The 26,815-nt window shown below is 42.8% G+C and overlaps 2 protein-coding genes across 3 annotated transcripts; both read left to right on the forward strand.

Moving 5' to 3' along the window:
- Positions 1–3,129: 3,129 nt before the first annotated feature.
- LOC120458775 (probable cytochrome P450 6a14) lies at positions 3,130–5,576 on the forward strand. Its single transcript, XM_039646554.2, is given in 4 exon segments — positions 3,130–3,715; positions 3,718–3,734; positions 3,791–4,364; positions 5,067–5,576. Coding segments are annotated over 4 exon segments (1,500 nt in total). The 5' UTR covers positions 3,130–3,249; the 3' UTR covers positions 5,510–5,576.
- A 3,902-nt stretch (positions 5,577–9,478) lies between these two features.
- Positions 9,479–26,255, forward strand: LOC120458724 (limbic system-associated membrane protein). 2 transcript variants are annotated; one of them, XM_039646474.2, is made up of 12 exons: positions 9,479–9,773; positions 13,921–14,133; positions 14,592–14,689; positions 16,356–16,501; positions 16,563–16,624; positions 18,768–18,926; positions 21,879–22,007; positions 22,071–22,208; positions 23,225–23,377; positions 23,445–23,498; positions 24,025–24,117; positions 24,908–26,255. In XM_039646474.2, the coding sequence occupies exons 2-12, from the start codon at positions 14,013–14,015 to the stop codon at positions 25,102–25,104; spliced, it is 1,350 nt and encodes a 449-aa protein (XP_039502408.2). In that variant the 5' UTR covers positions 9,479–9,773; positions 13,921–14,012; the 3' UTR covers positions 25,105–26,255. The 2 variants fall into 2 exon arrangements, with proteins under 2 accessions (XP_039502408.2, XP_043861568.1); XM_044005633.1 differs by lacking the exon at positions 9,479–9,773 and adding an exon at positions 9,801–9,818.
- The last annotated feature ends 560 nt before the right edge of the window (positions 26,256–26,815 follow it).

Genomic DNA, 26,815 nt, shown 5'->3' on the forward strand with positions numbered 1-26,815 from the left:
ACATGTGAACTTAAACCAAAAAATGTTATAGGCCGCGTACATCGGTTGCTATTTATTTTTCTGGCTTATAAATTTTAAATTTTATTATGGATTAATAACTCGATCTTTACATGAGCAAAATTATAAATAGCAGCAGGTGTACGTGTCTACAGCATGGGACTCGAAGCGAGATTAGATCTAAGTCACCGGAATCAGTTGAAGAATTAAATATTTTTACTTTTAGCCCAGTTCTAGCTTAGTTTCCAAGCACTGCAAGCTGTATAATAACTATTACCTAAACAATTTCATCTTGTTTAAGTAAAAATAAAAATGCCGTCTTAAATCTTGTAAACCATAAACCTAAAACTTGTGTCGTTTTTTGCAGCTATTAACGGAAAATGAATTACTCCTCAAAATAAACAACGATTTCCACATTTTCTGGTTGCTTTTAATCATTTGGGTTGTTGAAACAATATGTTTTAACGAAATTATACAAGAATGAACATTTTGCTAATTAGCAGGAAACAAACATTAAGAAATTTGTTTGATTGAGATGTGACGTCTACCGAATTATAGAGCTTGTTCTTAGTATTTGAAACGCCACATTTATATGCTAAGATGTGCGAGTCAGTTCAATCAGTATTTTGCGCCAAGAAGAACGAATCAAAATTGGTTTTCCGAAGCAACCCTTATAATGCAGGAGCCCCAAAGCGAATATTTACTGAACCGCAAAATGTACTATAACCCAAACAAGTGAAGCCCCGCCATTGTTTACTTTGCCACCGAATTTTTGCGCCATCGACCCACATGAAAACATTTTTCATTTCCCATTTTCAATTTTTCATTTTTCAGTATTCGTTTTCATTAAAAAAGTGAGCACAGCGAAAAAGTCTCGCGACTTTATAATTTCATTAAAAAAGCGGTGGGCATGCCAAAGCGTAGCAGAGTAGAGAGCTCAGCAACAGCAAGCAAATGCAAGCAAAAACTGCAAAAACATAAAAAATAATTATTAAAATAAATTAAATGTCTGCCGCTGCCCCCATAAACTTCGTCGAGTGGGCAATTAAAGGAGCTGGCGTGTGAGACGCGGGTGTATAATGGAACGTGGCTAGTTTTTCCTCAGCAGCTGAAGAGTTAAGCGGCAGTCGAAAAGGGCACACCACACATTGCACCACACACAGAAAAACAAAAAAAAAAACTAAACAAAAAAAGCAATAAAAAAAAATCGAAATTGCTGCCATGGCATTTTGACTCGAGTTTCACACAACGCCATGGTAAATGGCGAAAAATTGGCAAGTGGAACGATTGCAGTCGACTGTCCCTTCGTTTCGACCTCCTGGCCATTGCAGCAATAAAGGCTCCAATTCCAGTTAATAAAGCTAACAGAGCATGTGCCGTATGTCAAAAAAAAAGAAACATATAAAAACATTATGACGGAGAAGAGGGCGGCAAGGAAAAGGCAAGGAAAGCAATCGGAAATATGCAGAAAGACTAAAGAATTACCGGAAATGAGCTCCATTATAATGCACAGCTATTTGCGGCTACCCACTGTGCTTTCCTCATTATAAATTACACTAAAAGCCGACTTCTTTTTCCAGGGACCAAAACGTATAAATATTTAAACTTCACAATACGTGTTGAACATTTCGTAAAATGAAGAAAGGATGAAGCGCTGCGACTACCTGATATCCTGTACTCTGAAACAAGGTCTGCTCTTTACACACGAAAAAGAGTTTTAATTTTAATAACAGCTAAACTGTATATGGAATTTAGATGCTAAAGTTGTCCAATTTGATTAATATATATTTATAATATAATAAAGATTTAAAGAAGTGGTTTCTGGTATAGCAACATTAATTAAACAACAAAAGGTAATAAAGCAGGCTGTATATTGCAAACTTTCAGACTCAAATTGTAACCCTTGTTTTTTACGAATGTAAATGAGATTTAATATTTCAAGGTAGGTATTTGTATGATAAATTGATATAGTGTCATCTGCAAAAGTGATAATTGAAATATGCGTGGTAATCAAATATGTGCAGAGATGTGCGACGTTTCTTCTGCAGTTTTCGCTGACGAAATAATTTCTATTGTCAAGGATCTTTTTTTCGCACGCAGGACATTGAGTGGTTTAATGACGTAAAGCCGCAATAAATGTTCAACATTAATATTTGACAACATATTAAATGAGCCCAGTGCATGCACTTTGCGACCGCACTTGCATCAGGTTAAAGTTACAGCCTCAACTCTGACCTTAAACAAAAAGCATTGAGGCACTTTTTGTTAGCCAACCGCTTTCTTTGTGGATCCTGGCTTCCTTTTTTCGCTTTGATACGTTATGCTTTCTGTCCTGCCCTCTTTCGTATGCAGTGCATTTCTTTCCCCTCTTCTGACCATCTTTTTTCCCAGCTAGGTGCACTTTTCTCTCGAACTTGCAAGGCGACGTAAGTGACTCTCGAAACCAGGAAATAATGTCAAATTAAGTAATAAGTATTTATAAGTATTTGCTTGACAAGGACTTATTTTGCCGCTTTGGAAACCACTATTTTTGAAAAGAAACGTCGGTTTTCAATAGCTGAGGCTACAACCTTTGAGAGCTTTTCGTAATCGAAGTCAGTAACCACGCGAGCTTTTTCGAGCTCGAATCGCGTAGAATCGACGTAACTTTACACGTACTGCATTACTATTTTGGTCAATGGAAAAGTCAGCAATTTTAAACATCTATTGCAAAACAGTAACCAGTTAATTCGATAGTTTCTTGTACTTTTGTATAGTCACGGCCATATTGGTAGGGCATAGTTTATTATGAAATAATAATAAATACTGAGAACCCATCGCTATGCCTGTGTACCTATTATAATGTCCATGGGTGTGTGTTAGAAATGAGAACAGATAGCATGGAAATATAGTTCAAAGATATATTGATATAGTTCTCATATGCAATTTAAAAATTATGTAGTTAAGTACTGCTGTTGAGTTACACATGTAAATACTAATTATAATGCACATGGGTGTGTGTTAGAACAGATAGCTTGGAAATATAGTTCAAAGATATATTGATATAGTTCCTCATATGAAATTTGAAGATCAGCAAAACTCCCAGTTAAGTACTGCTGTTGAGTTACACATCTAAATACCTATTATAATGCACATGGGTGTGTGTTAGAAATGAGAACAGATAGCTTGGAAATTTACTCCCCAGATAGATAGATAGTGGCTTATAAGCAACTCGGAGATCTGCAGAGCGGCCAGTTGAGCACTGCCGTTCCAATGGACTTCACACTGCTGCTGCTGACCTCGCTGCTCAGCTTCCTGCTGGGCTATCTGCGCTACCGCTTCAGCTACTGGGAGCTGCGGGGGATTCCCCAGCTGCGGCCGCACTTCCTCCTCGGCCACTTCTCCAGGCTGCAGTCGGTGCACCTCAGCGAGCTGCTGCAGGAGACCTACGATGCCTTCGGGGGCAGTGCCAAGGTGGCGGGAACGTACGTCTTCCTGCGCCCGCTGGCCGTCGTTCTGGATCTGGACCTGGTCAAGGCGGTGCTCATTCGGGATTTCAACAAGTTCGTGGACCGGCGCAGCTTTCACGGCGATTCGCTCACCGCCAACTTGTTCAACCTGCAGGGCGAGGAGTGGCGTGTCCTGCGCACCAAGTTGTCGCCCACCTTCACTAGTGGCAAGATGAAGTACATGTTCGTAACCGTGTCCACGGTGGCCCAGCAGCTGGGCGCTACTTTCGAGGACTGGTGGGGTTACAGGTGCAGTAATTCACTCTTATATTTATCGCAATAAATTGAAATCATCGCGATCTTAGGGCGCTGTGCTGGAGCTCCACGATCTGATGGCCCGCTACACCACCGACGTCATCGGAAGCTGCGCCTTTGGAACCGAGTGCAACAGCCTGAGGGAGCCGCAGGCGGAGTTCCGGCAGGTGGGACGACGGCTCTTCCAGAACAACGGCAGGAGCATCCGGTGGCGCATCTTCAAGATGACCTACCTCAGCACGCTGGTCAAGCTCGGCCTCCCAGTGCGCATCGTTCACCCGGAGATCACCAAGTTCTTCAACCGCATAGTTCGCGAAACGGTGGAGCTGCGGGAGCGTGAGGATATCCGTCGCAATGACTTCATGGACCTGCTGCTGGATCTCAGGCGGCAGGAGCAGGGAAAGGGACTCTCTGTGGAGCAGATGGCCGCCCAGGCGTTTGTGTTCTTTGTGGCCGGATTCGAAACCAGCTCCAGTAACATGAGCTACGCCCTTTTCGAGTTGGCCAAAAACCAGGCTGTGCAGCAGAAACTGCGGCTGGAGATTAGCGATGCGATGGCCAAGCACGGGGAACTGACCTACGAGGCCATGATGGAGATGCCCTACTTGGACCAGACCATCACAGGTATGTACAAACACATTGTGGTTGGCTTTGTTTCGGAGATAGGAAGTCTGAGGCTGCCTTATCTATTAGAGATAAGCCATTCCAGAACAACGACTTACAGTGACCACCAGTAGTGGGCAAATTAATTCTTTCAAGTCAACTCTTGACACGATTAATTGAGTGATAGAGCTAAATTTAACTACCGAGGTATACAAAAATCACTATTCTGAGATGGCGAATGGCACATTGAAAAGTGCTGCTTGCAGTTATCAAGAATATAAACATTCGAACCCTTTTATTCTCAAAGAAACGGGCTTACGAAACAGAGCCATTATAAAGTTTGATAACAGCTAAGGGAATCAAATATCTGGATAAATAACGCCAGTGTATACAATTCGAGCCCATGGGTTCTATAACAGCTTAATCAGGAAATATATACATATGTGTACCTTGATCAGGAAAACATAAACACGATTCCCACAGTTTTATCTGATAGCATACACACTGCTCAAGTAACCAACTAATGAATAGACAGACTGCAAATAAATGAAAGACAACACAAGTTGGAAAATTTGACACCCTCTTTTCAATGGCAGCTATAGTATAAGATCCCCTAGTCAGCTTACACTAACTCCTCGATCGTAATACATAGTTAGGAATATCTTTAAATAGGATACCTAGAATATTGAAATTTTTACTCACCAAGCACGTTTCCCTTTCCAGAAACTCTGCGCAAGTACCCGGCCCTCAGCTCGCTCACCCGTCTCGCATCCGAGGACTACGAGATCGCCTCGTGCGATGGCGGCGACCCCGTCGTCCTGGAGAAGGGCACCAGCGTACACATTCCGGTGCTGGCCATCCACTACGACCCCGAGTTGTACCCGGAGCCCAACGAGTTCCGGCCGGAGCGCTTTGCTCCAGATGCCTGCCGGGCGCGGCATCCCACCGCCTTCCTGGGCTTCGGCGACGGACCGCGCAACTGCATCGGCCTGCGTTTCGGGCGGATGCAGGTGAAGGTGGGCCTGATCTCGCTGCTGCGCCGCTTCCGCTTCAGCCTGCCGCCCGGATCGCCAACGCAGCTGAGGGTGACCAAGAGGCATGTGATACTACTGCCCAGCGAGGGCGTCCGATTGCAAGTCGATCCAGTTGAGTCGCGCCTAATGTAAACACGATTCGTGATTCGGGAATAAACAACGCAGCTTGTCGTTCTGTCAGCAGAATATTCCATTAAACTCACCAGCTCCAGTCAGTCGCTCGATTGAATGCCAAACCCAAATTTATGGCAGCCGCAAAGCCGCCCATCCCATCGCATCATCCCATCCGCCACCCAAGGCTACTGCTCAGTTATCCCAGAATCCGACACCATGGGCATTAAATCAACACAGGCGACACAGGTGGATGGAATGGCTTGGAGGGAGGGGGAGTGGGAGGGGGAGGGGGAACCAGCCAGCCATGTGAGCCGACCAAAAGCCATTGCGGTTCAGTTTGATGCACTTCTCCGATGGCCAACAGCACACACAGTCCACAAGCCAACACACCCCACAAGCGCCGCAGTTGTGCGTGTGTGAGTTGCCTGCATAAATCCAAACATTTACAATATTTTGCTAATTAGCAAAATATCTGTGAATAATGCATTTGGCAGGGGCCGCAGAAGGAGTGGGGGAAGTGCAGTGTGGAGTCCTGCGTCCTGTAGGTGTCATATTAAATTTATGACCAGAGCTGCCCACAAAATCAAGAGACACTCGTGCGGATGGAGAAACTGTGACAAGTGGCAGCAGTGGACAGTCTCAACATTTTGGGCATTTCGGTGATTAGTTGTGGGCAAGCAGAAGACTCACTGTCGGCATAATGAGCAGCACTAATCAATAAATGAATGAGGGGGAGAAATTGTGAAATTTCGAAATAGTGGTACTTCGTTTAATGGCTCTATGAAGTGCTGACTAAATGGGTTATGTTATCGCAAATATATTTAATGCTTCTCACTTAAAACATCCATTTGAATTTATATTAAATTTCGAGTGTCATTCTCAAATGAAACAGTTTGTAGTCTTTTTGAAATGCTAGCTGTATGGTTTACATAGCCGCAAGAATTAATATCAATAATGTCATCTTTACTCACCCAGGACATCCATCTGAATAAGTATTTAATGTACTTTATATCACTGTTTGGTTCACCACAAAAAAAACTGATTGCCATAAAGTTCCGATGCTCGCAAAAAAGAACTTCACAGTTACTGTCGACGATATCAACTGATCCAATCACCCGATTTCAATGGCAGACTCAGTCGTCTAAGTGCGTTTGCGGCAACATAAACAATTATAAGAGAGTGCACATTATGCCTGAAGTGACAAAGAGAATAAATCAAATTAAGAGCTAAGTATCTGATAATCCTACGGTAGACCACTCAATGCCCTTCCAAGAATTATATCCCATAGGAAGTATAGGTGGGCAGAACTTCAGCTGCCATTCTAAATGGTTACCTTATCATTGATATTAAAAAATTGATATTAAAAAGTATCTGTGGTCTATTACAATCAAATCACAGATATATCGATTTAATGAAAGGCAGGCAAGAAAAGTCGTTTTCCCGCGAAAAGTTGACCGGTGCAATAACCATTAAGTAATATTAAGTAAGCGCCCCTGTTAATGTCTCTATTTTAGACGCACGATCCGAATAAATTGCTGCATCTATTTCCATATAATCATACACTTTTATAGACTTTTAATTGGCAATTTCCTAAGCTGGTTGGCAACCTTGACGCTTCGTCTATAACTCAACCAGAACTTTTGTCTATTAAACGGCGCCATAAAAGCGAAAATATAGTCATAATTTATGGCAGTTAAGCAGCTAACAAACTATCCTGCAGATCCTCCCCCACCTTCCCAGCTCCCCACCACCTTTGCATGTCGAGTCCCCATCAGTGGGAGTGGGAAGATGTCCCGATGTGGTGCTGGTGGTGCTGGTGGTGGTGGTGCCTTCAGACGCGCTGGTGATTCGTCCGCCGGGTGGCAGGTGAAAGAACTGCAGCTGTCGTCGTCGCATCCAGCGAAAAACGCGGAAGCGAGTGAAAAGCAATTATCAGGTGTCAAAATTTATATTAGGGGCTCCGGAGCTGGAAAAAGGATACCAGCCAGGAAGCAAGGCGAAGGAAACAAAGCAAGAAACTTGAAAACAAGTTGCTAGTCGTCCTCCTAGTCCTTACACACGGAAAGAAAATAGTGCGAAGTTCTGGTTTTGCTACAGCCTTGATATCTAACTGATAGGTGCTTTGTTGAACATGGTATAATATTTTATTAAGATTTATTTGTGCAAGCTAAACTCTCTAGCTAACTCTCCTTTTCATTCAAAGTACTAACACCATTTTTTCCAGTGCACCGCTAACCCTTTTGGTAGAAATGATTTGTGGCTCCAGTGCATTGGCACGCAATGAAAAGTTTTCGATGCAGAAATGGAGCGGGATAGATAGCGCCTTCTAGGGACGCTCTATAAAACCTTTTTCGACGGCATAAAATCTGTTACTGGTGGGGCTCTACTGTTTCCACCGCTATTATTATTTATTGGTCGTGTGCGTGTGTTGTGCGAAATTATATGCCTGTTATAAAGACGCGAGGGGAGGGTGCGGGGGTTGATTAGCTACCGAAAAGCAACTAATATATATATATATGAGCAATTTAGAGTTGCAGGGCGGTGGCCAGGTCAAAAACAGTGCCTGACACAATGTGGCACGGTTATTGAAAAATGGCGACTGGCTGGTGTGCGTGTGTGGGTGAGTTTCCTGCCTCGCTTGTTGCACTTGCCACACAAAATGGAAATCTCAAATGAAAAGTTTCACCGAGCAGGAGCAATTTAATTAAATAATCTATCAACCAAACGACTTTGGAGCACTCGGGAATCTATTGCACGCATTTTAAGGCTGTATTTTTTAATATACTCTGTGTACCGTGTTCAGGCACTAATATATTTAATTGTAATATTTAATTGTAATCGAAACTAAGTCCAAAGGAAGCTGGAAAATTTAATTTGATTATATTTCATGCTAAACAAATTTGTATATTGTATTATACATTTTAGTGTGTCCAGTTAAGCACTAATGTATTATATTCCAATTAAATCTGAATTTTGAAGAACTTTGTTTTTGCATATATACTAAATTAGCAAAATTAGTTTTTAAATTTTAATGCATAATTCTTAGTTACAGTTTAAGCTTCATAGAAACCATTTTTTGCGAACTTTGTTTATTTATAATAAAAACTGAAATTAAAGCAGAGGTTTTCCAAAATAGTATTTGCACTAATTACCGGATTTGAGTGGTAATGTAATCCTGCAAATGTTTATATTACATTTACCTTCATGCTTTTTCAGCTAAAAATGTCAGTGATATATCGTCCTGCAGATTGGTTCAGTTATTTTTCATCTAACAACAAGCCAAAATAAATAGTATTTTTCTAAGCCAGCAAAGTATTCGTTTAGTCTGCAGACCTTATCGCAGTCGTAAGCAAGTGATAATTCCCAATCCCATATTCAAGTGCCACGACCAATGACAATTCATTTTTCCATCCCACCCACCTACTTACTATTAGCACCCACAGCCCCTCCCCCCACCCCACCCTCCAACAAACTGAAAAGAGTTAACCCTTTCCTTGGCTACGGAATTCATTCATAAATGCGAGCCTTCAGTTTCACGCGCCCAAAAGTATGCAGAGAGAAATTCCCAGGCCTTCAATGCCATTCAATCCGTGTTCAACCGAGCCGAGAGCGCTTCAATCGTGGTGAGTTGCCAGCGCACACCCCCCATTGGGCAGCACACGCACACACACACGCGCAGAGCATGTTAGGAAAAAAGAAGCACCACGAAGTGAAAAGCGCCCGCCAACAAAAAGCAAAATAAAATGTGGCCCAGCAACAACAAAAATCACAGTTGTCTGATTCGTTCGCGATGCCGCTGCCCACCCCCCGGGCGTCCACTAAAAAACACCACCCACCCACTGGGGCGCCCACGCCCGCCCCCTCGCCAAACGACGACGATTCGCCAAAGGAGCATCTTCGGCATCGCTCGGCTGTCGCTGGGAGTCGCTCCACGCGACTTTGGTGGCCCTCGGAATCGCTGGCTTCAGTACATCGACGGCGCTCGGTTCGTGCGGTTGGCTTGGAGTCCTTTGATCCTGCTGGAAAACAGCAAGCAGAATCGCTAGCGGAATCGGAATCGGAATCGCGAGTGTTTTGCCGCCAAGTGTTGCATTCGTGCTGCAAGTGAATCGAAGTGATGCTGAAGTTGAGTGATGAGTGACTTGTGCTGAGCGAATTTCTCGACAGGATTCTCAAAACATCCGGTGTCCGGACAGCTCAGCCGCAGGACATGTGCAATTTGGAGTTTCACGAAAAATACAAGATAGCCTGACTTGATTGCCTAGAAAATGCTTTGAAGAAGGTTGTTATGATGCAGCTATTAGATTAAATGCAGAGTTCAATTAAAGTATGCATGCAAAACTATTGAAGGAAAACCCGAATTCTTTTCTAATCACTGGCTGTGAAGGCATTCAAAAATAGAGTTTGCCAGCGATTTCGGGCACATCGACAACAAGTAGAACTCGCTCGCGTGCCAAGTCGCGCGCGTTTTTAGCCGCTTGTTGGCAATTTAGCCGCGACTTTGGCGACATTTGCCGTCAGCTGCGTGTTTGCTGTAATTATATTTAAAGTAAAAACAAAGCCCGAGTTATTTATGAAGCAACAACAATATCGGTCCACCCCCCGCGGTCAATGCTCGTCACATGATTTGCCATTTCAGCTGCATGCGTGTGTTCGTTTGCGTTTGCGTTTGCGTTTGTGTATCCTGAAATTTGCCTACAAATGTGTCTGGCGCGGCACTCGACGCTGTTTATTACGAGTGTCCTCATATGGCCGTATGCCATGAGTATGGCAGGAGTGCACTGTTTAGGCCACATGGGCAACAATTGCATATTTTATGTTTCACGGCTGTTCGGCTGTAATTTAAAGTTCATTGATATCCATAAAGCGCAGGACTAACCCTCGACGCGTCGCTCCATGCCAATTTGCTGTCTGCTGGCCATTTGTTGCAAATATGTTGCAGCGCTCTTGGGCCCAACCGGAAATAATATGTACATCCCACATTCGGTGGTTTTCCCCGGGGAACGATGGTGCCTGTTTTCGATTTATGGCGTTTCTCTAACATTTGCATTTTACATATAATTTCTGATCAGTTGTTATCTGCTCGATTGTGTGATTTCAGTTGGCCCACAGTCGTGTGTGCAGTTTACTGACGCTCCAGGTGCGGTCCAAAAATATATACATTATGGAAATTAAAACATGTTGACTCAAGATTGAAAGCCCTGTTGTTCTGCAGTGAATTCGTTATCCCCTTAATTCGAAACTGGAATCTGAATTCCCCCGCCTGCTGCAGTATCAATTGCATAAGAAGGATTCCAATTGCCCTCGGAGCCATATGGATATGGTTGGCAAGACCGCCAGTCGGCTTGACATAATGGACGGCATGTGAGGAGCCGGATTTTTCCTGCCATTGTTGTTGCTGTTGTTAATAACAAGCGATAATAATCAACTTCCGTGCTGGCAAGTGAGCGGAGGAGAAAATTGTGAAAATCCAAGCGAAACTCCGCTTTCTAGAAGGCGCCGCCAGCCGAACACTATGAGTTATGCAAATTTTATGCAGGGTCCGTTAACTGGGCTGCCCTGTTCTGGGCCGGATTAAAAAATGAAAATGAAAAGCTAGACGGCGAATAATTCTGAAAAATGTCGAAGTCCCATCGCGATAGAGGGGGATATTTATCACGTGTTAATTAATGTTTGCTCTGGAAATTGAATTTAAAGTATAGCTCGAGAAGTCTGCTAGTATAGCGAATGACATGTCAGTGGGCTTATACAAGTCAGCATTATTGGTTTAAAGGGAAAATGGCCAAAGACCCTTCATATAAACAGCAGGCCGTTCGGGTGCTGAAAATTTGCTATAATTCAGCAACTGATTATACACATATGTAGGAGCTCTGGATAAAGGAGGCCTGTGCATGTCCGAAACCATAAAAATAATATATGGCTTGCACACTAGAAAGTTGCCATGAGCACCTCTTATTATTTGTCATAAATATTTTCTTTTGACTGCCTTTTCATAAGTTGAGCAGGGAAGACTCCCATGATATGAGGCACTTGTTAGTAGGCTTGAAACAGCGTAATTACCGGAAAAGGATTTTTAAAGGCGATTTGTACACTCAAACTAGCTAAATCAAAAAAAAACAATTTTTGTAATGTCTCATTTGCTTAGAAAATCGTTTCAATTCAATTTCAATAAGTTCTTTTTTAGTTTTATTGTAGCGACGTATCCTCACATGCAGTACTAGTATTTCAATAAATGCTTGCCATGCATTTATTTATTACAAAATAGTTTTTATAATTAAAAAAGGATGTAAAACACAGTTGGTTATATTTGAAAAAAATAAAATTTAAAACAAAATAATAGTGGAGATGGTTATAACAGTGAGCTAAAGAAGATATTTTTTCAGTGTAAGCCGTTGTATCAATTATAAAGACAAACCCCTTTAACTGCTGATAATTAATAAACATCAGTGATCTGCACCGCCATCAATATCCAATATCAACCCACCAGCAGTGGAGAGCTACTTTCGACACACTCGCCTCGATATGGCTTCGGTTTGTGGTCAGGCTATGGGCCTGAAGCCGGAGCCATCACCTGTCCCTGACTCCGAGTCCGAGTCCGAGTGCGAGTCCGACTCCTGACGTGGCCCGCATGCTCTAAATTATTAATAATATTGCCAGGCCCATTTGCTAGACATTTTTAGTGCCTACCGCCGTGGCCGCCCCACCTCCACCACCACCACCTCCCCGTAACCATTTGCAATGCTGTCGCTTGCCTGTTGTCTTTTGTAGTCTACTTTTCTGGGCATGCAATGCGGATTTAAATGTGTGTGTGTGTGTGTGTGTGTGTGAGTTTGTGTATGACAAAGGACACATAGCACACATGCCGGCAACTTTGCTTTCAATTCCGCTAAATTATGAAAAAATCAATACGAACTGAAAGGGAGGAGGGGAACAAGAAATTTTAATGAAATGTCAGTTTAAAATGCTTCCTGTCAGTTTGCGGCCGCCAGAAAGTAGAGTTTTATTTTTTCAAGCCCGAAATCGTTTGCATGTTCAGACTCATGGCCGAGTCAGCTGGAAAGTTAATCAAGGTTCCCCAATCATAAGGGCAGACTTTGGAACATATTGATATCTGCGTCTGGCACCCTTCTATTATTGTTCTGTAAAAATAGTTTGTACAGGAATATATGGTTTGTCAATAGTAATTTAAGTAATTGATAGAACTTGACCAGAGAATTTAAGCGAGTAACTGGCACATAAGCGATAGTAACTTTTATTTTTGTGTTTTACACCAATTTGTTTTCGGTGAGGATCTACAAATTATGGCTGAATGTAGTGAATGGTAATCTCAATGCATTGTTATACGTCTTTGTAGACCATGATTCTGTTTCGATAAGTTTAAACCGTAATTTATCAGTTGGGACTTCTTACCATTCCATTGCAATGAATTTATAATGGCTTACCCTGCGGAGCCGATAAGCTTTGCGATTCATGATCACAGCCCAATAAACCATAATCGCAAAAGTCTGATTACAACTGCATTGGGAAACGTTTGCCCGCAAAAGTTTTGTCGTGAACTTAACTTAACTCTGGCATTAAGCCCAACTATTTCGGATCCATCAGAGGTCCGTAAAGATGCACGATTTGATGCTTTATTTACGAGCTCGCAGCGATGCGGCTGCCAACGAAACACTTCATTTCCGTTCCGTAAACAGGTTTGGCCCACCGGCCACGCTTAAGAGCCGTAAAACAAAACGGAGCTGGCTAAAATGAAATGAGCAGAGTGCCAGAGAGGCAGGGCATGCAACACCTTTTCCACAGAAGATAGTTGCAGGTTGGTAGTTAATTTCTGGCAGCTGTTCGCCTGCACAATTTACACAGGCCAAACACGCAAAATAAGCCAAAAGCGCTGTTCTCCGGCCGTAAAAGGAAATATGCTGAGCTCGGCCCGGTGGTGCAGGATACGTCCGGAGTCCGGACTCCGGACTCCGGAGAGGAAGGACGTTGGCTCTACGGGTCGGATTTAAACTTGAAACTTTTAATTTGGCGTATTTTCAACCGGCATCGCGATTATTGTTTGCCATTGTTTCGTAGTTTTGATTCTGTTTTCAAGTACTTTTTGTTGAACTTTGCCCTGTTGCCTGTTTACACGCATAAATATAAATAGCAACAGCAATGGCCAGAAGTTGATGCCATTAGAGGCGCGCTAATGACTGCCAATTACGAGGCGCGCGGATATTGCCCACTCGACCCTCCTCCAGATTCTCGAGCGGTTACAGGTGCTGGGGATTAGCAGGAGTGGGAAGGAAAGGATCTGCACTTCTTGTTTCTGTCCTGACACCTCATTATCGCAGCCTTAGATCCATTATAGAATTACACATAGTCCTAAGAAAATTATATAAATAAATACTGATAAGAAAACAATGCTACCACTTTACTTGATTTCCTAGACTAGCTTTAAAGGAAATATCCGATAAGACAACTTCATGGTTTCCGGTCACTAATCAATCCAATCAAAGAAAGTAAAGCCCATATATTCAAAATGCAATCAAACTGCTGTCAATATCGTATGCAAACCTGTGTGTTAAATGTAATTCTGCTTCTAATCCTGATGAGTCAACAATGTAATCCTCAGAGAGTGGAGGTGCCAGCGGAAGTCATAGGTAAGTCAGTCTATAAAAAGTCTATAAACAAATTCTTAAATATAATTACTTGACACAGAACGATTAATATTTGCAGCTTTTTTAACGGGGTCGTATACATTCATGTTTTTATGTTAAGCATTTATCAACAAAATTGATTTGATTATTTCAGAATTGAATAAGTATTTTCACGCAATTTTCATGATTTGCGCTGATAGAAAATTCCATACATTGCTGCGAGGCATTCACAAATAGTTATTTTGCGAGCTAGTTAAATGTGTGGTTTTTTGATATTAATAAATCCATCGTCATTCGGCGATTGATGATTTCCCGAACACATCTAATAATATTCAGCATCTGACATAAATGTTATCTTTATTTAGCTGTCATCATATTCCATACATTGCATTATATTCCAATTATTTGCCAATCAAGCCGGATGGCGCCGCTAACACGAATATCCTTCGACTTTATTACAGTTGATCCCAAATTTAGTTCTCCAATTGTGAATATGACAGCGCCCGTGGGACGTGATGCCTTCCTCACGTGCGTTGTCCAGGACCTGGGGCCTTATAAGGTGAGTTCGCAGTTCGGGGGAAAGCAATCCGTTGATAACTGAACCTAAATTAGCAAATCAGCTCGGTTCGCATCCCCATCCGCATCCGCATCCTCGGCGCTGAAGCCATGGGCTCAATTACACACTCAATAAGCAGCCACAAAACCGAAACCGGCCGCATTAATATTCATTAACATTTTACCATCCCCATCTGCATCCCCATCTCCATCACCATCCCCATCTCCATCCCGATGAGCCGTGTAATCTCAAAGACCAAATCTCGACACCCAAAAGCGGGCAACAAGAGTTGAATGACAGTCGGAATGAAAGTGAAAATAAAAACATAAATAGGGATATGCCGGGCTTACTGGATGACAAAAGCGAAAATCACATAAAAAGTAATTGAAATATGAATGAGGACGTGTTAAGCGAGTCCGGACTCCGGACTCCGTACTCCGGATCCCAAAGTGGGAGTCCTTTTCTCCCCCCCGAGTGTCTGTGTTTTTATTTGTGTTTGCATTTGCATTCGTTTGTCTCGATGGGGGAGCCAGTGTATCTGTATCTGTATCTGTATCCGCATCCTCATCCAGCTTTCCGCCAGGTAACAGCAAATGTACGAGTAGATCTCCATTGAAGTGGAAAGCTTTGTCCTCCCGGCCCGGCCCAACTTCGCATCCTGTTTGTGTAGAGGGGAATGGAAAGCAGGAATGTGGAGGACAAGGCCATCCCTCAGTCAGTGCCGTGCACAATTAAGCAATGTTCCGCTCAAAGATAATTGAGCAGGCACTTGGGTGTAATTACTTACTTTATGCTGACAGGGCTCTGGGACCCAAAACAAACCCGAAATTCAATTTGACCGAAAATATTTCATTAGCCTTCGATTGAACGACTGGATATTAGCCAGTGTTTAATTTATTTATGTGCACACTTAAATATGCGGTTTCACAAATAAGTCAAATAGTTCTACGTGTTGACATGTTGGCCTAATGGAACTGGGAATGGGAAATGGGAAATGGGCCCCAGTTCATTTTCACATGCGAGGGTTTATGTAAAAGGGGTAAATATGCTACCCATATTCAAAATATTTCAGCTTTTTAACTTACAAGCTGCGTGCTTTATCGCATAATAATTTACCTGGGTAATTGTACAATTACGAGCTTTTCCATGGGACTGTGCGGCTAAGTGTGCGTGTGGGTTAAAATTTCTTGAATAGTTCTGGGAATAGATTTTTTGTGTATAATTGAACAGCGTTGCATGCCAGTTATGTGTGTTCAATTTGGGACTTTCATTCATGATGACGCGGTGTAATAGCAACTTTTTGCTAGATAATGATATCGCAGGAATTTGATTACAGTTATATAACTATAGTTAGGTGCGACAATTGTTATAGTCCTGCCTCTATTTTTTGAAAGCTTTATCCCCGTGATTATTAAAACTTTACACACAAAATAGAATCCAAGTATGTAAGATATTTTAAACATTTTTTGACGGGTAATGCAGCCATGTAAAATATGCTTCCAATTACAATAAAACAATGTTTGGCTGAATGAAACGTCTTTGGACATCTTACTTAATATTATCTTAAGTGATAGATAACCGCTCATTACCCCATTAAACTTCATATTTTTTAATTAACTATATAGCATATTGCAAAAACTTTAAATATAATACATTTTTTTGGACACAGGTTGCGTGGCTTCGGGTCGACACACAAACTATTTTAACGATACAGAACCACGTTATCACAAAAAACCAACGCATTGGCATTGCCAACTCGGAGCACAAAACCTGGACAATGCGCATTAAGGACATTAAGGAGTCGGACAAAGGCTGGTATGCACATTATGTGAATTGAGAGATGGTTCATTATAATTGGTAATTGGTAATATCTCAGGTACATGTGCCAAATCAACACGGATCCGATGAAAAGCCAGATGGGCTACCTCGATGTTGTGGGTAAGTGGACTGTTTTTTGCCCATTACGTTATGGTTGTCAAACAATCATACGCCTCGTTGCCCGGACTGGAACTCCCATTGTTCGAGCCGTATTCCGTGAAACAAAAATATTAAAAAATTAAATGGCAAAAAGAAGAACTGAGTTGAACAAAACGTACCTGCGCCGCCAGGTTGGCTTATTAAATTCCACTTGCTAATTCGGCGCTCCCCCCCCCAAAATTCCCCAGCAACTCCGCCAGCGGAGCGAGTGCTTAAACATGTTTAACCGTCCACTGAACCGCAGAAACTGTTGATTTTGAATTAAAACGGCAACGCAGCAGCAGTGAGTGGAGGCATCGTAAGAAACGCTGCCAGCCCACGAAGTGTTCGCCGCGCACATTGGGGCTGTCCATTTGTGGTCTGGCCCCATTCCCCATTCCCCATTGGCCATTGGCCACTCTCCGTTGCCCCATTGCCCGTTGTTCGTTGACCGTTCCCAGCTGCCCACTGAACTGCCTAAATACCTCTCGCTGGCAAATCTAAATCAAAGCGCTAAATATTTTAGCCACCATTGCAGTCGGCGCGGCATTCACCGGCAAACACGAAAAAGTATAATCAACTGTGTGTATTTGCACTGGATAATCAGCGGGCGCTGCACAGTGGGTCAAAGTTAATTGCATACGAGAAATTTAAATATTAAAAAATATTATTAAATTATTTTCCATGTAAGCATTTAAAATTTTTAGAAAAATCGAAAAACTTATGTAAATTTATTTTCGAGAGTTTTGCAATGTAATCAAAATAGTTTGAATGCTTATATGGTTGCCATAATGGTAATTATTTTGGACCCCAGTAGGTATTCGGTATACGTGGGTATATTTAGTCTTCAGAAAACCCCTTTTCGACCCACTGTAAGCCGCATGAAATGGTTTCGAGGGGAATTCGAGGGTAGGCGGAAAATCGAAAATCGGCCACGGGAAACGTTCGAGTTTCGAACGAGTGGAGGGTGGCCCATGGACGGTGGTGGTCGCCTCCTGATGATTTTCGTGACCGAGTGCAGTTAAATAGTCGACGACAAACCGTAGCGGAAGCGGCAGAGCTCTCACCTTTTCCGATTTCCAGTGCCTGCCCTCTTGTCCACTGTGCCGTATTCCGCACACTCACGTACCCTCATTCAGGATGTGGACGCAGGACGAGCTTAAACTCACATGACTGCCGGCCGTTGCGACATTCGAGCAGATGAAAAATGCACATTTCAAAATTTTGTTTAGCGACACAAGATACCAGCTTTAATTCAATCTCTGGCATAATATGAAACTCGTATGACAATCGTCTTGCTATGGGGCAGCCATCGGGGGTTTCACTTACCATGCCCCACCTTGTTTTCGGAAGGTTCAGAATGGATTCGTGAACGCAGAACGACACAGAGCCGCAGAGCCACAGAGCCACCACCACCCGGGTAACCAGTTTTCTGGGGCTGCAATTTTCCCGCTCCCAGGCTAACCTTGGCCACTTAATGACCATCCAGTGGTCACCGGCCAGTGGCGCACAGACTGACTCACTCGCTGCCGAGCTTAACAAGCTGTTTGTCAACACCAGCACATTTTTTGGTCATTTACCGACCACATAATTGCGGGATATTATATGCATACATTCCGGGGACCAGCCCCGTGTTCCACCACTCGCTTCTCCTGCCCTGCCATTATTACGTTTTCACGGTTCATAGGTTGTCCGCTGTGGGTGTCCGTCCGTTCTGCTGTCCGTTGTCCGTTGTCCGTTGTCCGTTGTCCTTACCGCAGCTATGGCTGTAATAATTTGTGTGTTTCAGGACATGCGAAAAGTTTGTCCTTAAAACAAAGGAGAACGCGAGGAGCGAGCTTACCATTCCGCCAGGACATCGAATGCAAGCGGGAGTATCCTTTGGTGGTGGCGGGGGGTCCGAATGAATCACTGCCATTGCCGCCGACCTGTACAGTCCGAGCTAATTATTTAAATGAAGAATTACAAACTTAAATTATTTAAAACGCTTTCTCTGATCCGCGCTCTTTTGCATTTCCCTCTGTCTTCTCACATGTGGCCTTTTTGTAATGTTTGCTATAAATATTATCTAACCGCGACAAACGTCTGCCGACCTCGATGGCAATCCGATGGCCGATGGCTGCAGTACCGCCGGATATCCTAGATTATCCTACGAGCACGGACATGGTCGTTCGCGAGGGCAGTAACGTGACGCTCAAATGCGCTGCTACCGGTTCGCCAGAGCCGACAATTACATGGCGACGCGAAAGTGGAGTGCCCATCGAGCTGGCCACCGGAGAGGAGGGTAAGTTGAGGCTTGTATTTTGGGCTACCGGGCTACTGCACTGCAAACAATTTAAGCGCAGTCTAAATATTGCTAAAAAGTTTACATATATGTTTATCGAATATGCAAGGAATATATGGGAGTTATGATACTTCTTTCTCCACAAGTGGTCGTGAAAGAGTACTTGGTTATAGTTCCAGATATAATGGCTGGGTGATGCATAAAGTGGATTAACTTTCACTGGAGAATGCTGGAAATGCAACCATTAATGAGGGTATATTATATATCATATTTTATAATATCATATTTAATAATAATAGTAATTAAAGAGAAAGTAATAGGAAAATCAATGGCCAGTTTTCGATTCGCCATATTTTCTTCTAGTTTAATAGTATTACAGTCCATTTGCACAAGTACTTAATTAATTACGGACATGCATAAGGTTCTTAATAAGTATTTTAAAATAACTTACCAATCTGTTTTAAACCTTTTCGAGTTTTCGACTTTGAATCAATGTCTTCTATGCAACATAGCTGTTTCCTTATATGGGTACACAAACATTTTAGGCTCTAACCCAAAGTTTGAGCTGCTTTCCATGCTGGTTCAGTTTGCTGATAGCTTTTATTTCCGTTTCTCACGGTACAGCTGGGCCAACCCCTGCTGCCCACCCTTCTGATTTGTAAGTACCTGTGCTGTTGTTCCCGACTCCGCAGCCTGAATGAGCCCTGCCATCCAACATTTTGGAGTACTTTTACACAAAAAGGCAGCGGTAGAGGCAGCCCAGTTGGCCATCACCAGTTGTAGCTGCAGGCAGGACTCGGCCTAGAGAGTCCTGCCCAAGGCTATCGAGTGGTTGGTGCCAGCATTGCCAGCATGGCAGGCTCGATGGGTGGCAATCCCAGTTCGTGGCCATGCCACCTGCACATGCAGACTGCAGAGTGGCCAGCATGCAGAGCTGTGTTCCCTTCAGTTGTCCGGTTGGTCGTTTGGCCGTTGATGATGATGATGACGTCTGACTGACAGAATTAGCAAATGGTTAGGGGCCGATCATTGGTGGTGGCGAACTGGCGGTTGGAGCGGACCAGATTTGCTAATTGGCCTTGAAGTATTCGCCCGTTGAGAGGAGTTGCAAATTCAATTTGGAAAGTTTGCAGCACCAAAATCGAGTTTGTACACAGTTTGGTATTTAAAAAGAGCTCTATGTAAAGTTTTTTTAAAATATTTAAAGAAAATCTATAACCTTTACAGCGTTAATATTGAATAATACTTTAAACAAGTATGCAAACATTTGTAGCATACGTTTTATTTTATTAAAAAAGGAATTAACTTTATGACCGAAAATGTTATTGGGCCGCAATGCATTAATGTTGAAAAGGAAAACGGAAAAAAGTGTATGTGCACCATAGACCACACAATGCAATAATATAAATGAACTGAAATCAAAGGTGCTGCAGAAAAGATCCCCGGAAAACCTGAAAAACCCCCAAAACAGCAAACGGAAAAAACTCATACGGCTAAATGAGAGGATGCAAAAAATCAGCATAAAGAGAACAAAAAGCTGGCGAAATGACCTTTTCGCCGGGGCTTAAATGGCTGCCACCCAATTCAGCCCTTTCTCGGCCAAACGAGTCTGCTTCCTGTCCGGCACCTGCACTGCCCATGGAAAAGTGGGGCTTTCCACTTCCATTTCCCAGGACTCATTCGTGTGTGCCTGTGTGCGGCAAGTCAGAGGGCTAGACTAGATTGGAAGTCAGCGGGGGCAAAAAGTTTGTCGGCGATGAAGAGTTTATAATATGGCAGCGTTACCATCAAATTTCCATAGCCTAACGCTCTCGATATAGGTACTACCTTTAAATAAATAATAAGTTTCAAGCAACAATGTTGAAAATAGTATTTTAAGTTAGTGCGAGAGAATAACTTTGGAATTTATAATTTTTTACTTAATTAGGAATAGGTAGAGTAGCAAAACCACTTATAAAATTGTATTAATACATTGTTCAAGTAATGAAAGCTTTCCCACCAAAGAGTATTTCTCATTCCACTTGCAATTGCTATATTTTTGGAAGCGCCCTTTTGTTTCCGTGGACAAAGTTTGTTTCATTTGAAATTTGATTATTTCGTTACGTGTTCGTCGCTGCTCTGAAATAAAATGAAATCGGCCGAACAGAAGTAAAGTTTTATGCCGTGGCGGGCTCAAACAAAATTACACGTATTTCGTGGCTATTACGTTTAATGACCGCACTGTGAACCGTCGGAACCGCACACAAAAAGCACAAAAACAGAAAAAATGTAAACTGGCCGTGGTATTCGGCTAATAAGCGACTCGGTCGGGCTAAAATGGACCCGTGGCTCAAAAGCCCAAATCAATAAACGAAAAATCCGCATATTATTATGTGCCACAACCTTACCCAACAATATCAAGCGCAAACTAGCCAGCACTTCCGTTTCCGGCGCACCCAAACAGTACCACATTCATTCGTATCGCCGTCTGCGGTGCTACCGGCCTAAACCACCTCCAATGGCGTTTATATAATACAATCTCGACCCGGCCATGATAACAGGATGTTTGTGTTTGTTTGGGGCACGAAAGCGTTGAGCAACGCCATAAAAGTCACCAGCATCTGGTATTTATAATTTTGTTGAGTTGCAACGAACTTTTGTGGAATGCGCAGCACTGAAGTTCCACACATTTGCTGCAGAGCTTAGAAAAAGGTTATTATTACTGCAATAATGGCAAAGTTTTGTTCGCACTTTTCTCGCTTGGAGGTAATTACAACTGTGTTCTTCCGGTTATCCAACTTAGGGCTTTTCTGCAGGAAATTAGAGCCAATAAACGATCTGAATTATTTTTGATGTCAAACTTCTCGGACAGGAAATAAGCTCCTTAACGTGTTCAAGTTTATTGTTCGGGAAAAAGGGGAAATATTTAACAATTTGCTTAAAATTAAGGTTTAATTTCCATTTATATTTCAGTAATGAGCATCGAAGGCACCGATCTAGTAATACCGAATGTTAGGCGCCATCACATGGGAGCCTACTTGTGCATCGCCTCCAACGGAGTGCCGCCCTCGGTGAGCAAAAGGATAACACTAGTTGTGCACTGTGAGTAGCCACAAAACACTCTGAACTTTTAGGCTTGTAACTACTTTGTAACTTCGATTCCAGTTCCGCCGATGATCACTGTTCAAAACCAACTGATTGGCGCTGTAGAGGGAAAGGGCGTCACTTTGGACTGCGAGTCGGAGGCATATCCCAAGTCGATCAACTACTGGACCAGGGAACGCGGAGAGATTGTGCCACCAGGTGAGAAGTCAGAAGTAATACAAGATAAACTTACATCCCAACTCCAATCGAATCGAACCATTTGGTGGGCAAGGCAAAAGTGCAAGAAACAATCCATGAGATACATTGATAATTGTAATATTACGATGTAAGGATAATATATTCAATGTTCAAGCATTTAGAAAGGCCACTTCAAAAAACTCTCAAATATGTATATAATTTTAGTGAACAATTTGTCGCATCACATAAAGTTATCTATTTAAATTGAGTGCCCACATTTTATTACCTCACATTCGGTGAGTGCTAAGGGACATTTAAGAGGTCATAAACCGTGACGACCACATTAGCACATTAGCACTAAGCCAACAGCCCGCAGACCGAAGCCCGAAGCCAAATCAGACTCCTGGCCGCCAATCCCTTGGAGGAAGTAAAAGTTGTCAGTTCCCGCCGGAGCGCCAACTACTACCGACTAACAAACTGATGACCGCCGAGTGCAAGCTGCTCGCGACAGACGCAGACACACCGAAAAAGTTGTTAATTAGCTGATTTAGTCGCGGCACTAACACGGATGTATACTCGGTCGACAGGACCGCACGGCAGCGGTTTCATCCTGTCGTTGAAAGTGGCAATGCGATGGCTCGAAGAAGCGGTTTCCTGGTTGGCTGGCTGGCTGGCTGGCTGGCTGGCTGGCTGGATTCGCAGTCGTTGTCATAACTGGAAATTAAATTAATTTACTATTTTGTTTCTGGCAGATTTTAATTGACACCAGAAAAACCGAATCAGCCCCACACACAAACACAAACACACACACACACACAGCCCTCCTGATCTCGGCCTGCGGTGTGACATGAGTTCGTGCATAAATTTATGCCTGTCAGCAACATTGTTGAAACTTTTGCCCGCCCGTACTTACGGTCGTTGTGCGCGTGACATGCATTTAATTATTAAATAAGGCAAAATTTCAATTATATATTAATTAGTTTATTATTTTAATGAAATATTAACTCGGAAATCAAACGCCCTCCCTCCAAGCGCAGGTGGCAAATACTCGGCGAATGTCACGGAAATCGGCGGCTATCGCAACTCGATGCGACTCCACATAAATCCTCTTACACAGGCCGAATTTGGATCCTACCGTTGCGTGGCGAAGAATTCCCTTGGCGACACGGACGGCACAATTAAGCTGTATCGTAAGTAGTTGCCAGAACCCATTATATAGTGCAGATGCGCTAAGGATCGGAGTTCTATCGCCCACAGGAATTCCCCCCAATGCCGTCAACTATGTGGAGAACTTTGAGGCGCGGCACAAAGGTGAGTGGCACAACAACTCGACAGTACCTTCTAGGTTAGAAGATAAAATGCTGGATGTACGCCGACGTGGGCAGGAGTTTGGCACGCCGAATACCCTGCTTTCCAACTGTGCCACCCAACAGCAGCCTTTCGGGTGAAGTAGACGAGATGGAGCGCGAGAGAAGGAAAATTTAATAGCCACTTGGCATAAATTTAAGATGAGCTGGCGTGGGGGCGTGGCAGGAATCATGGGAAATATAAAGCTGTTGCTGAGCGAGTGGAAGGCGAGGAAAAAACGCATAAATAATGCATACGCCATGCAAATCCGTTTCAAATCGTCAACGCCACGGATCAGGTGAATGCTGGCAGACGAGTGGAAGTGTGGTTGAGGTCAGAGTGAAAGTTCTGGGAGTGGGGTTGTGTTCAGCGACAAACAGCGACAGGGTATTATGAATATGCATTCTAAACTCGAATCCTTTTCGGCAGTAATTTAAAGATACACGGCTCCTAAACTCAACCGCAATTCGATCATTTCTCGTTGGCGCAGGCAAAAAGCGGACGAAAAGCTCGGAGTCGCATCATCCGGCCAGGGCCCAGGAGCACAGTGGCGAGGATATGGAAAATCCGGGCAAAAGAAAAGGTAAGAGAAAGAGTAAGAGTAAGAGAGCCAAAAGAAGGTAAAAGGAAATGGAAATGGAAGGGCTTGCGGCGAGTGCGGCGTGCCGATTAGGGTTATGGGCCATATTTCAAGCATTTGCCCTGCGGTTTGGGTCCAGCTTAACAGGCCACTTGAGACGGGACGAAAGCCATAAAAAAGGGGGCCAGCCCCCACAATCCCACACCCCCGCCTCTGTTTAACAGATTTTCACACTAATTTGCAAAGCGGAAAGACCCACAAAAAGTGAGGGATGTGGGATACGGCGAACTGAGCAGAGCGGCAAATCGTAGCATACTTTTTGGGGCAGGTAGCAGGTAAAAGTTTCTCGTCCTTTGCGGAGTAATTGTATATCAATAAACACGCTCGGCTTGGCATTATGGCCATTTAATGATTTGTAAATACTTGGCCACAATCAAATAAATTCGTTCTTATTCGCTGGTGGCCGAAAGTTGAATTCCGTGCTCTGCGTTTTTATCGATTTAATTGGTGGAAAGGGAATTACCTTTTCTTTGGCTTAAATTGAGTCTTTATAATGTTTCAATATGAGTATGCAGGAGTGTAAAATCAGTTGCGCAGCTAAGAATGCACTTAATCGATCACTTAAAAGTACCTGTGATTCTGGACCTAAACCAAGAGCAGGTCAATCTCTTCCCAAACAATTTGGGGATAAGCCCGACCAGACCAGCTAATCAGTTCACTCAAAAGTCTTATCCAATTTCCGCTGCTGCCCAGCCATGCCATTAACATACGAGTGTGTCTCCTCTTCCCGCAGCCGATTTGAGTCTGAGTGCGGAGAGCATTGACAGCATTTACGGAAACTCCGCAGCTGGGACTCGGCGCCAGGACCTCGGCGGAGTGCTGCTCCTGCTCCTGCCACTGGCTGTGGCAGTGGCTGTGTCACTGGCGACGGCGGGAGTAATGCGGGAAGCTCGGATGACACTGCCGCCACAAACACTGACGCATGTTTGACACAGACGCCGAGTTGACATGGACATGGAGTCAGTGCTAAATCTGGACTTGCTGCCAGAGACGGAGCTGCAGCTGGAGCTGGAGCCAAAGTTGGAGCTAGAGCCACGGTCTGTGGCAGTGCAATGATGATTGAGTTTGTCAATGCCAAACGCCGCTTGGTGCTGATTTATGGCTCGTTGCGGCTGCTTTTAGTTAAAGTTCGTCGACGCGAAATTACATATATCAAATCCAGCTGTAGCCAGTAAGCAAACTAGGCTTCCTAAATCCTAATTCCCAATCGCGCGACTATCCAGCAGTTGGATTCTAGTTGGTTCGAGTTCAGCCTGCAGAGCAACCTTTGTAAAATATCGCAGTTTGCACTTCAAGTACGGCACATGTATATAGACGAATTACAACGTTTTTTGTGTATAACTCTAGCAGATAAAGAGATCGGAGATGGCAAGGGGCTATGTATTATAACACTTGTATAAACCAGAGGTTTGATTTATCGTTTCATTTTAAATTTATTATTATTAGGAAATCCAAGAGATGTTGGAAGATATAATTGAGTAAATATAAACCGGTATACCTAACTATATCGTAAAACTGCTAAACAAATTTAAAACCGCCAAAAGCTTAATGTAAAAACAGAAATAAATCAATAAGCTCAGCAGCTGGCTGTGTTTTTTTAAAACTAAAACCATTCAAAATGTTTTGATACATACCCAGCTTGTTTGCTCCTGATATATTATGAACCCATTTAAAATGTTTAACAATATTTGCCTCGTTCAACAAAATACATATCAATTATTCAACATTCTAAAATTGAAATTTGTTTAATGCGTTCCCTTGTATGGTTAAACTTCAACAAACAATCCATTAATTTATCCTACATTTAAAGGTAATATAAAAAGTATAGGCAAGCCGTAAATTTAATGCGCGAATTAATCTCACGATTTAGTGCGGATAATGCTCCATTTAATATAGCTAAATGTATATTTCCAGACAAAATTAAATTGTTAAATACAAAGTATATCGGTTATGTTGAAATCGCTATCACACACACACATATAAACTTATCAAATACCAATATTAATGAATATTTGTAAGCATCACATGTACATGAAAGTGTAAGCGAATTGCCGAATCGACAGGTATATTTATAAAATAAACAAAAGTTTAAAGGGTTAAGTAAAACACGTCTTTAAATATTTGCAATTTGTCTATTTATGAATAGATAAGTTTATAAAAATGATGTTGGTACTACCTGTTCAATTGGTAAGTAAAACTTTTTCGTACCTAACTTTTTGTATCGTTTCTTAACTGATTTGCAAGATACTTTAAATCAGGCAAAGGTCTTAGGAGCATAAATTACAAATACGTCTAACTGGGCACTAAAAAAAAACAAATTAAAAGCGGCTACAAATTTGAAATAAAACAAAAAATTGCTTTCATTAAGAAATCTTTAAGTGCTGGCTAGCACGCAAAACCAAACCATCAAAGCAAAGCCAAAATTAGAAAATACAACTCGGAAAACTCTTCAAAAAGCTCCGGCTAATAAAAGCCCTTTCCAGTCGCTGTGAGTGTGTGGGTGTATAAGTGTGTGTGCTGGGTCCTGGCTGTGTATGTGTGTGCGCGTGTATTACGGCTAGTTTTTATTACATTTGTTTCCAGGAATTTTCAGACATGCCAAAACAGGTGCAACCGCAGCACCATTCGGCTTACGTGAGTT

Source organism: Drosophila santomea, chromosome 2L (genome assembly GCF_016746245.2).
Source record: "Drosophila santomea strain STO CAGO 1482 chromosome 2L, Prin_Dsan_1.1, whole genome shotgun sequence".
Lineage (NCBI taxonomy): Eukaryota > Metazoa > Arthropoda > Insecta > Diptera > Drosophilidae > Drosophila > Drosophila santomea.

Bases quoted from the DNA above. Each gene is read 5' to 3' on its own strand.
- LOC120458724 (XM_039646474.2), top strand. From the start codon at position 14,013: ATGCAATCAAACTGCTGTCAATATCGTATGCAAACCTGTGTGTTAAAT. The intron at 16,502-16,562 runs GTATGCACATTA...GTAATATCTCAG, and splicing joins AAGGAGTCGGACAAAGGCTG to GTACATGTGCCAAATCAACA. The intron at 16,625-18,767 runs GTAAGTGGACTG...CGATGGCTGCAG, and splicing joins GGGCTACCTCGATGTTGTGG to TACCGCCGGATATCCTAGAT.